The sequence below is a fragment of the Onychostruthus taczanowskii genome, unplaced genomic scaffold (genome assembly GCF_017590055.1).
Source record: "Onychostruthus taczanowskii isolate IOZ18803 unplaced genomic scaffold, ASM1759005v1 scaffold107, whole genome shotgun sequence".
Lineage (NCBI taxonomy): Eukaryota > Metazoa > Chordata > Aves > Passeriformes > Passeridae > Onychostruthus > Onychostruthus taczanowskii.
The window spans coordinates 313,448-325,808 of NW_024497297.1; the positions used below are offsets into that span (position 1 = coordinate 313,448).

The 12,361-nt window shown below is 54.3% G+C and overlaps 1 protein-coding gene across 3 annotated transcripts in view; it reads left to right on the forward strand.

Annotated features, from left to right (window-relative positions):
* The window catches only part of PCDH1 (protocadherin 1), a 55,079-nt gene that overhangs the window by 19,854 nt on the left and 22,864 nt on the right, over positions 1–12,361 (forward strand). For all 3 annotated transcript variants that reach the window (XM_041417933.1, XM_041417946.1, XM_041417939.1), the window contains one exon: positions 9,650–9,869. In XM_041417933.1, the coding sequence (XP_041273867.1) occupies positions 9,650–9,869 (220 nt within the window). The remainder of the gene's footprint in view (positions 1–9,649; positions 9,870–12,361) is intronic.

Consider the following 12,361-nt stretch of genomic DNA (forward strand, 5'->3'; position numbering starts at 1 on the left):
TCACATCCTCCCAGCTCCCTGGCGCTTAGGAGCAGCTGCTGGGGGAGCACCTCATGGCTGAGCTCTGGACTGGGATCCTGCTGGAAGTGTCCTGCTGGAGCGATGTGTGATGTTCCTCTCACACTCATCCATTCATCTTCCTGCTTGTTCATCAAAAGCACTTGAGCCCTGTGGAAAGCAAAACCCGTGTTTCAGATGTTTGAAGAGCCCTTCGTTCTCATTCAAGCTGGGCAAGACCTTCTGAGGTGTTGTGATTCCAGGCTCTGCAAGTGCCTGGAGGGGCTGGGGTGGGGTTTTTTTCCAAGGATTTCAAGTAGATCACAGTTTATTAGGGGCTATTGGGGTGTCTCTTGCCCAGAGAGCTCAGAAACCTTTGACTAATGTGCTGGAGATTTGTCTGGAGCCAGGATCTGGTTTGGCCAAGGATGTGACAGCAATCCTGGGATTTGAAGAACTCATCCATCCCAGGGGTCCTGTGCCAGTGGGAATGGGAATTGGAGCAGTGCAGGCAAGATAAGTGGCCCTAAGAAGCCTTCCTATAACTTGTCCTACCTGTTTGATGTCTCCAAAGGAAGCTTTGTCTCACCCGGTATCTCCACTCATCGGGAGGTGCAGACCACTAAAGTGAGGGCTCTGCCCCTCTCTGCAGCGTGTGGGTGCCCAGACCTCTGGAACAGGCACAATTCCTTGGGCAAACAGGAAAAGCTGCTGCCCTTTGCCAGTGGAAATAGAGCTGGTTGCAAAACAGGTTTGCCCTCAGAGGAAAATTTTCAATTTGAAAGCAAATCAGGAAGAACTGAGAGTTTTCCCCCCTGTTTCCCAGGTCAGTCAGAATATATATTATATATAAATATTTTTTTCCTAGTAATGTCTAAAGGCATGATTCTGCCTGACCTTTTTGAGTTGAGCTCCATAATTAATACTTGTCTGGAGTCCTGAAGTGAAGGGTACCTTTGCAAGAGCATCATTTTTTCATTTTCATGTGTCAGCAAAGATCTCCCCCCATACCCCAGCCCTGAAACAGGGAGCTCGCTTGAATAATGATCTGATTTCAGCAAATTGACAGGTTTTCTGTGGAAAGGCTTCCATGGAGGCATTCCTGGCTATCTCCATTGTTTTTGATAGAGTCCTGAGTCTACAGCTTCAGACCCCCTGCTCTCCCCAGAGCCTTCAACGCTCCCTGTCAGCTCCACTGGGTTCAACTGGGAGCCAGATTAGCTCATTATTTTCCCAGCATCATTTTGCCACTCTGCAGCTGTTGGATTCCTCGAGGGTTTTATTCAAATGTTGCTCCCAGGCCCGGAAAGCTTTTTCTCCCTGGGATCTTAAGATAGTTTTAACGTGATTATGAGGCTTCCTGCTGCGTCCAGGGCAATTTCCACTCCACACCAACCATCTCCAGAATAGCTCCATTATCAGCTGGATGGTGACAGATATTCCAGGGCAGCACGGCCAGGCCAATTTAGACATCATTCCGTAAAGATTATGACCCCTTTCCATTTTACCGTTCGCCCTTCTGCTGATTTATTTCCGTATTTTCCTTGCCCATCTTCATTCCACCCAAAGAAAAGCCAAATGGCACCTCCTTGATGGGCTCAGAGCTGGGATAGGCTGAGGGTTAGGCAGGCTCTGTCCCTAGGCTGCCTAAATGGGTCTCTAATTGCGTTAGATCTTGCTCTGAGTTAGATAAATTCGATCTGACCAGGCAGGTTGGCACCGGGCTTTGGCGGCTTCTTTGAGCATCATGCAAATTTCAGGAGGCTTCAGGGCACCTTTGTGGAGTCAGCCCGCATTTTCCCTGGATTTATTCATTAAATAGTGCCTCGGGAGCTGATGTCCATTTGAGGCTGGCTGCTCTGCTATCATTATTTCGGCAGGACTTGGAGACTGCCTCTGCTGACTGCAAGGTCAGCACTCGCTAATTGTCAGCTGAGCAGCCACTCAGGAGGGGAGCAGGTGCTTTTTGGGATAATACCTGGGTTTGAGAGCTGGGATTCCATGGATTCCTGTGCTTTTCAACTCTGGTTGTGGATTCCTTCTCTAGTTTGTCAACAGTGAAAGAGCTGAAGGGGTGTTGGGAGCTGGGGATGGACACAGGGATTTGTGGGCAGACACAGCCACCACACAAGGCCCCGTGAGCATCACAGACCAGGGCGGTCACCCCATGGCTGCTGTGCCCTGTGGGACCCCAGTGGCTGTGGTGGAGGTGACCCCAGTAAAATCAGACTGGTAGATCACAGATTTGGGCCTCTAACTGCGCTCCAGGAATGTCAGGGTTCTTTGGGAGACACCATCTTCAGGGACAAAATCTTGGGAGGGCCTGAAGGAGTGTTTTGAATTAAAGGATGGGTCTCACAGATGTGCACAGATCTTGGCTTAGAGATGGGTCCATCCATATCCCTCCCTTGTCCAAAGCAGCCCCTGGGACCTGATCCCAGCCCTTCCCTCAATTCCTTTGTGTTGGGCAAACAGGGAGCAATCCTGGGAATGCAGCTGGGTCTTGTCAACCAACTGAACCCCTGGAGATTCTGTGGCAGGGCAGGAAGGGACCCTTGGGGCAGACAGGACTCCCAGGCCACCAAGGACGGGAGCAAAGGGGAGCTGTAGATGCCAGGAGGTGACACCAAGCCAGGGCAGTGCTTGCCTTGTCCCTGTCCCTGTCCCTCAGGGTGCTGCTGTGCCAGGAAATGCCCTGAGCTCTTCCCGTCACCTGCAGGGTGAGTGCAGAACAAGCAGGGAGGGCTCTTGGGGGGCTTCTCCTCCAAAAATCAGTGCACTGGCTGCACAGTGTGCTGCTGGAGGGTCATGGAACAGGATGGGAAGAGCTGTCTCAGCTCCAGCCTCACCCTAGCACGGCAGCAGAAGCTCTCGTGGCTCAGAGCTGTAAAATGGTCGGCTCAGGGATGAGCTGTGTCCTTTTTCCTGGAGCTCGAGCGTTGCCCTGGGTGGTTTTGGCAATTCAGCTCCAGCTTTCCTCGAGGCCTGCCCTGGTTTCCATGGACATAATATTCCCCTCAGCCTCCTGCTCCCAAGGCTGTGCTGCACTGCACTGGAGCCCTGCTCCTCGTCAGGCAAAGCAAACAATTCCCAAGCCTCCACCCATGGAAAGCTGGCTCTGGGTCACTCACAGCACGGTCCCTGGGCTTATCCTTCTCTCTTCCTCTCCATATCCAGGGATGTTGCATGGCTCCAGGTTGGTTTGTGAAGGAGAGGGGTTGATGAATCCCTGTGAAGTTGAGTAACTCCCGTGCCACAATGGCTCCCTTGTGGGTTATTTTGATATTCCGGGCGCTGGCTCTGACATTGCCTTTCACTCCCAGCCCTGTGAGTTGCTGCATTGTGGCGGCTGTTGGGGAAGCAGCTCCCTTGGCAGCTGCCTGAAAGGAGGCTTCTGGCGTGTGGGGAGGCACAGGAGGCCAGGGGAGCCGCGGATCCCGCTTTGGGATCAGCAGCGAGCCAGTTAACAAGGGCTGGATTTTCCCCACTGCGCTCAGGGAGGGGGAGCAGGGTGGCTCCCTCCGTCCCTGCCAGCAGGAAAAGGGTGCCCGGGGCGGATTTTGTGGTTTCCTTTGTGAACAATGGAATTTCTCCTGCTGCTTGGTCCCTGCCCTCTGCACAGGCGGTGATGCCGTGGGTTTGTGGGGACATGGTGACATCCCAAATTCCTATTGCCTCCTGGCACTGCTGTTGCTTGGGCTGAGTTTGTTTTCCCTGCGTTTGGCAAGGAGAATCAGCCTGGTGCAGGTCGTGCTGGGAGCTGGAGATGTTTGAATGAGGAAAGGAAGAGGCAGGAGGGAGCAGAGGGGCTGAGGAGTGTGGGGTCCCCTTAGCTCCATCCAGCATCCATGAGCGGGAATCCTCATGGAATCATTAAGGTTGGGAAAAAAACCCTTCAAGATCATCAAGATTTGATGTCACCCAGCCCAGAGCACCGAGTGTCGCCTCTAGCTGTTCCTTGAATGCCTCCAGGAATGGTGGTTCCACCACCCTCCTTCTGATCCCTGACCACCCTTTCCATGAAGAAATGTCTCCCAGTATAATTTTTCCTAATGTGCCCTCATGGCAGAAGGAACCAGCACAGTCAGGAATTGGTGTTGGAGGGTTTGGTATGTACAGCCAGGACCAGGCAGGTTGGGGACAGCCCACAAAAATTACTCACCAAAACAAAGCTCCTGCTACTGCCACACGAGCCCCAAAACTGGAGCTGGGGGTTTGGGCCTGGCTTGCCTGTGGCTGGAAAACTGAGGAAGAGCTGGAAGGGGCTCAGGGAAGGGCAGCAGGGCTGGAAGGGGCTCAGGGAAGGGCAGCAGGGCTGGAAGGGGCTCAGGGAAGGGCAGCAGGGCTGGAAGGGGCGCAGGGAAGGGCAGCAGGGCTGGAAGGGGCGCAGGGAAGGGCAGCAGGGCTGGCCAGACCTGCCTGGTGTCTGCAGCAGGACCTGGCAGAGAAGGATGCAGCCTGGATATGTGGAATTGGAAGGGGGCAGAGCGAGGAGTAATTACTGCCGTTCCTCACAACCCTGCAGGTAGGAGAAGTTCAAGGCAAAACGAGCAGGCAGCAGAGGCAGGAGCAAAGGGAAGAGCTTTTCCAGCGAGCACATGGGCCGGGAGTTCACTGCTGCTGGAATCTGCAGAGGCCGGAGCAGGCATGGACTCAAAAAGGCAGGAGAGCACTTCACAGAGGATGGGGGTCATCAGAGGGAGAGCTGCCAAAGATTCCTCCTCAGGAAAAATCCCTGAGCTGCAGCAGCACGGAACCTGCAGGATTTTCCCAGGGATGAACACCCTCATCAGAGCATCCCTGCGGGAAGAAGAGGGGGACAGGGGCTCAGTTTGTCCCTCAGATGTGGCACTGGCATGGGTGTCCCCATCAGGAATGTTACAGTGACACTGGGGAGCCCTGAAAATGCAGGTTTTTTTATCCAAAGCCACAATTTCTCAGCTGAGAAAATAGACAGCTCTGCCCCAAATTCCCTTCCAGCACAGTGGCAGCAGTTGGAAGTAGGAAACCAATAAATACTGGGGGTAAAAGGAGGGAGTTACAGCAATTAGGAGAAATGAGTCGTTCTGGAGTGTAGAAAATTAACAAGCAAAGCCAAAGACATTGGGGGAAAATCAATTATTACAAAGTCAACACAATAAGTACTTTAAAAAATGTGCCGGGAAGAGGTGGAATTCAGGAATTGTCAATTCCAAGTGGAGATTGCAAAATTGTTAATTATGGAGAAAAATGCAAAAGTATTGACTAAATAGTTGGAGTAATTTGGGCTGAGACATAACAACGTAGGATGTGGGACCTGCCCATGTGTTGGGAACCAGCAAAGACTTTAAAAATAAAGATATTTGACATAATTGAATGGAATAATTTGTAGCAAAGAGTGGGATCTCTCTGCTCCAGAGGTGTCCATGGAGCTGGGAGCCTGGGGTGGGCAGGACTGGTAAGGCAGTGATGGCACGAGCAGCTGGAAGAGCTGGCTGGGGCTGTGCAGTGCTCACTGCCCTCGGCAGCCCCAGGGAACAACTGGATTAATGGCTAAAGCAGGGAATGGCTGATGGAAATAGCACTGACGTCAGTCACCGTGGCTGATGGCAGGGGACACTGGGCTCTGGCATTACGTGACTGGTCTGGCTTTTAAACCTTTCCTTAGGCATGGTCCTGGCCTCTGTGAGGAACAAGGGCTGCTGCAGGCATTCCTGCAGGGCTGGAGAGGCAGAGCTGGTTTGTGTTGGGTACAGAGCAGCTGGAGACTGATGGATGCTCCTAGCTGATAATGGGGATTTCATCATTATCATTATTATTTTTTTTATTGTTTTGCCTGAACACTGCTCTGAGGTTGGACATCAGCAGGAATTTCTCCATGGAAAGGGTGGTCAGGCATTGGGAGAAGCTTCCCAGGGAGGTTTGGAGTGCCCATCCCTGGAGGTGTCTGAGGAACACCTGGACATGGCACTCAGAGCTCTGGGCTAGGGATCGGGCACATATTGGACTCAATGACCTTGGAGGGCTTTTCCAGCCAGGGATTCTGGGATTCTCAGCACAGCATTGTGAGGCAGATCTGGTTATCCAGAGCTTCAGGAAGGGAAGCTTGGCTGGGATTCCTTGTGGAGTGAGGTTCTCCTTGAGCTGCTCCTCGGCAGCGGCGCCGTGCCCGCTGCCATTCACCACTGTAATCAATGGTCTGGAAGGAAATCTGAAATCACAGCTGATAAACCCGCGTCTGCCACGGAGATTGGTGGAGTGGGAGATGGTGCTGAGGACGGAGCAGCCATGCAGAGCAATCCCGATTGCTTGGTAAACTGGGCCCATTTAAACAAAGTGCATTTCAGCGCGGCCCAGCGCAGAGCTGCGCGTGGAGAAACGGAACGCTGCTGATATCCTGGGAAGTGCTGACTTTAAAATGGATTCAAGGGTCATGCTGCATGAGTAGCTCAGGGTTAAGAGGCTGGCACAGACCTCAGGTGGAAAAACCTGCGAGGTTGGAAGGGCAGGAATGCACTGGAAGAAGCCCTGGTGAGATGGCACCTGCAAAGGTCACTTCTGATGAGGAGCAGGATAAAACTGGGGCAAGCAAAGATGAGGTCCCCAAAACAGATTTGCTGTTTTCCGGTTGTGACTTGGACCTGCTGTGTTTGACTCCTCAAACAGGAGGCTCTGGCATGCCTCGACTGCAGTGCACAAGCAGCTCCTTGTGCAGAGGCCACTGCCTGCTCAAAGACTCTTTAACCTCCCCCAGAAAGGTCACGCCAAACCCAATTTCTGTGAGTCAAGGCTAGACAAATCGATTCCGTGCCTTTCCATGATTCCAGAGCCGGGCTGTGCGGGTCGAGAGCTTCCCAGGGCATCTGCTGGTGGGGCTGGGCACAGAGGGAGGGGGCACTCCTCGTGCCAGTGCCACGCTGCCCTGTGGGGCTGCAGGGACAGGGCTTGGGAGCCCTGCAGTGAGAGGAGCCCTTTCGAGGGCTGCCTGGCAGGAGGTGACATTTAAAGGAGGTGTTTTTCAGGTAAAAGCGCTGCTGTTGGGATGGAACCCCTCGGGGTGGGGGGATGGTGGCTGTCACAAGCTGGCTTTGGGAGGTTGTTTATTTGTGTTATTTCAGCACCCAGAGGAGCCCGGCTGGTCTGGCGGGGCTGCTGTAAGCACGGAGGGAAAGAAGGAGCTCGGGATGGGCCAGGCAAGGCAGGAAACTGGTTTCAGCTGGGTGGGGAGGGTGCAGAGAGAGGGCAGTGCCAGGCTTTACACAATCCCTGTGGGCTGGGAGGCGACTCCAGAGGGTCACTGGCACCTGGGCAGCACTGCCTTGTCCTCAGCTCCTGCAGAGCCCTCCCGGGAGGGGCTGCCTGTGCCTTAAGGACAGGGGTTGCACCCTCTGCTCCGGCAGCCCACTGGCACAGGGTGCTGTGCCCCATCCTGGAAGTGTCCGAGGCCGGGCTGGACGGGGCTTGGAGCCGCCTGGGCTAGTGGAAGGTGTCTGCCCACGACAGGGGTGGGATGAAATGAGCTTTAAGGCCCTTCCAGCTCAAACCCTGCCATGATTCTGTCATTGCACTTGGCCAAAGCTACCACTTGTGGGTTTTTTGCCACAGTGATAAACCTGGTCTTCCCTGCTGCAGGTAGAGGTCACTCCTCATCTGCCAGTGGTCCCAAGCAGAGGCTTTTCTTTCCAGCCTTTCCCACCCTTAACCTTCTCTTCCCTGAACCAATTTCTCTCTTTTTTTGAAATATTTTGTCACGGTTTCTAATGAGTGCTTGTCTGTTTTTCTCTGCTGAAGTGGGGCACGCTCCTCAAAACTGGTGCCCAGCTGAGCCTCCTGGCACCCGGCAGAGCTGGCACATCCCAGCCTGTTCACACATCCCAATATTGATGCATTTTTGGGTGGGAGGTTGGCAGCAGGGGTGGATCCCCAGCTGATGATGTGCAGGATCCTCAGCCAGCTGTGATTGCTCCTCACAAGGGTGCAGATGTGACAGATCCATCCCACATCTGTCATGCCAGCAGCTAATGAAAACACAGCCCAGCAATGGATTCGGGACACAACCCGGAACTTTAATTTGATCCATGATCCCAGCTAAAAAAGGCTGTCTGCAGTAATTCCTTCAGGAATAGCACTTTCCAAATGATTTGCACCCACATTACCCAGGCAGGGATGTACTGTGCTGCACCTCTGCTGTTTGCTTGCATTACTTATGAGAAAATCAGCTAAAACAGTGTCAAAAAAAAACTTCCTCAAGTGGAGCTAGAACATTTACTGCTCCTCCTCCCTCCACGAGGCCTGCTGTCTTTTCAAAGGAACGAGTTCAATGGCTTGACATGTTTGTTTGTGACAAACCTACAGTGGCTGTTACTCATTTCCTTGTTATCTTGTAGGTACTTACAAAGAGTTCTTTTATCTGCTTCAGTATTTTTCCAGGAACTGAAATTAAGCTAACTGTTTTATAATTCTCCAGCTCTTCTTTTTTCTCATCATTAAAGACAGGCGCTATTTTAGCTCACTTCCAGTCTTCTGGAAGCTCCCTGATTCTCTACAAATTCTTCAGGAAAAAAAAAAAAAGTCTTGGGAAAAAAAAAAAACAAAAAAAAAAAAACAGCCCTAACAGCTCTGAAGTTACTTAAATCAGGTCTCTAAGCATCTGTGGTGAATTTAATCAGGTCCAACCAACCTTAAAGCAGCTCATCTAAATGCTCCCTCTGTGTTCCTTCCCTCTGTTCGTCTCAATTCCTTCCCCTTCCTGGCCGGTGCTCGCTGTGTGTGGGACGCCTGATTGCCACTGATTTGTAAGAAAGACACCAGCACAAAAAAAGGTATTCAGCCTAAACGGCGTGTTGGCTTCTCTCTCGCCTCATCACCTTCAGATCCCCATCAAATAATTCCTGTCTTGGGCTTTTCCCCACATTTCTAGTGGAGAAACATTGTGGTGGCTTTTTCTTGCTCTCGGTGGTTGTGTTTCATTCCCCTCTCTTGCCCCTTGAACTCTCTACTCCACTCCTCGGTAATCACACCAAAGAAGGATTTGGTGGAAGGATTTGGAGCGGGATAATGATGTGGCTCAATGGCTGCTGGCAGGGAGCTGCTCCTGAGCATGAGGCAGAGCTGGGGAGGGAGAGTGTGAAGTGGGGTCTTGGAAACGCTTAATAAGCACATAAAAGAGGCACTGGTGGTGACCCTGGGAGGAGAATCCTGAGGATGGGAGCTGGGGTCAGGCCAGGGGCGGGCAGGGGAGGGAGGATGTCGCCGTGGCTCTGTGCTGGGCAGCGATGCCATCAGAGAGGCTTTGGGGTGGCCTTGGCCACGCAAGGCTCTGGATTTGTGTCGGGAGCCTGCCAAGGGGGGCCCTGGTCAAGGGTGGGGACAGTGATTCAGGAGGCTGTGCTGATGGGGGGACCTTTCCAGAGCCGTCCTGCCATGGGAGGGGACACCTGGGTGACAGAAGAGGCTGGGACAGAGCCGTGGAGGGAGTGATGGGTTGGGGGAGCACAGGGACCATGCAAAGTGTGCTTCCTACATGTGATGGGAAGCACTTGGCTGGGATGGAGCCTGGTGCTGAGTCTGCCAGGATGGCTCTGGGGGCTGAGGATGGGGTCAGGTTGGATGACCCCACCCTTTGCCTTCACCTGCAGGGTGGGTGATGCAACATCTTCTCTCTTGTCTGCAGTTACCTCATCGCCGAGTGACGTTCTCCGCAGCCAGCCAGGCTCAGGACCTGCAGGACCCCTCCCAGCACAGCTACTACGACAGCGGGCTGGAGGAATCCGAGACCCCCAGCAGCAAATCTTCGTCGGGGCCCCGCATCGGGCCCCTGGCCCTGCCCGAGGACCACTACGAGCGCACCACGCCCGATGGCAGCATCGGGGAGATGGAGCACCCTGAGAACGGTACCTGCCTGCCCCTCGCGCCTGTCCCCTCCCCTGGGACCTGTCCCCGAGGCTTCTGGTCCTCCATGATCCATGTCCCTGGTGTGGGTGATGTGGAGCTCGGCTGGGACATGCTCAGCTTGGTGGGGATAGAAGGGTGGAGAAGAGGTGAGGCTCAGAGCAAGAGAGCAGCAAGGAGTGATGGGGAAGGGACAGGTAGGTGAGGGAGGGGAGGTCTGGGTGAGCTGTGGGATGGGAAGAGTCAAGGAGACAGGTGGGTGGGGCAGAGGACAGGTGGGTGGGGCAGAGGACAGGTGGGTATGGCAGGGACAGGTGGATTTGGCCCTACACTGTGGTCTGAGATGGTAGCACAGGGGTGAGCAGAGGGGCTGTATCCCAGCCCATGGGGAGCTCGTGTGCTGCACTCAGGGGTTCCATGGTTGCTTGTCCCCACCTTAGGGGGATTGGGGTGTGCTGGAGCTCCCCATTTGTGTTTGGGGTTGGAGCTGTGGGAGGTTCCAGGGGGCAGAGCAGGTTTAGTGGCACAGGCTGGGCTGAGGAGATCTGTGGAGCGAAGGCTCATCGAGCGTGGTGGTGGTGGCGGCAAACCCCAGAGCGACATGTCCCTTCACCTTGCCCCTTAGGTCACCTCCCAGTGGGGTCCAGCTTCCCCTGAGAACCCCTGGAGGTGTCTGTGGTGTCACCACTAGAGAGCTGCTTCCCCTGTCCCGACGCAGCTTCACCCGCGGTCGTGCTGCTCGTGCTGCCTCTGTGCTGCCCCCCTGGCTGCAGCCCACCCCCCCAGCTGTCTCCTCCGGCCAGCTCCCATTGCTTCCTTGGATTTGGCTCTGGCTGTGCACATAACATCTCTCCTGCACCTGCTGCCTTCTGTGCTTGTGTCCCCAGGGGAGGTGGCTGTGGAGGTGGCAGGGTCAAAGAAACTTCTAGGAGGGAAGAGGAGCAGGTGGCAGAGGGCTCTTCTGATTTCTCCTCCTGTTTCTGGGAGCATCCTTGGCTTTGGGACAGGTGTGTGCGTGGTGGGAAGATGGCTGAGTGTGGGTTCAGATGGTTTTTAGGGAGCTGCAAACCTGTTGGGTCCCTCTGTTCTGGAAATAGACAGGTGTAGTGGAATATCTCTTCCCAATTTCCAGGTTATTCCTGGAGTAACACTGGAGTTCTCTGTGTTACAACACAGACCATTGGAGCGAGACATGGTGGGGTTCCCAAATCCATCTGTTGCACCCTCCTGTCCATGAGTGTTGTGCAGATGACTTTCTCCCCAACAGTGCCAGTCAGTCACCTGGGAAGAGCACTTTGGAGCAGTTCCTGGAGCCCTGGCACTCGGTAACAGTACTGGGCTTCCCTGAGTCCTTGGAAGAGAGGCTGGAAGGGTGGTGAGCAAGGAGATACCTCATGGATGAGCTGATGGATATGGCCAGGTAGTGGGGGTGATGGATCTGGAAGAGGAAAGCTTGAGCCCTGGAATATGACAGGAAACTTGGGAATAATCAGGGAGGAGCAGGACTAAAAGTAGAAAGAGGAGAGAGAGAAGAGCACCTGGAAGGTGGAGGGTAGAGAGGGTTGTCTTGGGATATCCCTTGGAATGTTCGTCATGTGCCCGGCTGGATGGGCAGAGCTGAGGAAGGCCAAGGGACACTGCCTGGAGCCACCAGGGATGGCTCCTTGCCCACAGCATCACAAACCTGCCCTACAAACCAGCTCCCTGTCTTGGCACAAGATGCCCTGTGTGTGTTCACCTCCCAGGAGAGCAGGAATCACCCCACGCCCATCCACCATTGGATCCCTGTGTGGTACAGACCCTGAGGAGGCTTCCAGGAATAACCACAACCCTGCTTCGCTCTCCATCCCCCAGAACGTCCTGCCTTGGCTCCCTTCCCACGGCAGTGGTTGGGAATCAGGCTCCAGTGGCTCCAGCGTCTGTCCTGATGCTGGAGGATGTTCTGTGTTGGGTGCAGAGGCCATGGCAGGTCAAGGCTCTCGGGAATCCACCAGCATTATCCCGAGCTGGTCCTGGTGCTCTGCAGATAATCTGGCATGGCAGTTCAGGGGGGACCTGAGGAGCTGGGCTCAGGGTCATGATCCTCTAAGCAGACTGTGAGGGCATCCTGGCACTGGGACAGGCGATTTGGGGATTAGGAGGCACTGGGGTGTTAGACCAGCTCACCAGAGTTGTGTTTGCTCCATTCCCTGCCCGAGGTGTGGCACATCCCCATCTGTGCTTCCAGCCAGCCCTTGTCAGTCCCGAGAAGAACCATGACTTGTTTCCTGCAAAGTCTGTCCAGTGATGTGGGACCATCATGACCTTTTGGGGACCATCCTACCACATCCTTGGTTTCATCAGCAGCCCCAGCCCCCTCAGGGAGGTCATATCTTGGTTTTTTGGGAGTCTGGGCAGACTAAGCTGTTCTTGACCTTCTGTTGAACGGTGGAGATGCGCTGGATCCCGCACCCCCATCCCGCGGCACGAGCGCCAGGCTGACACGACTGTGCGT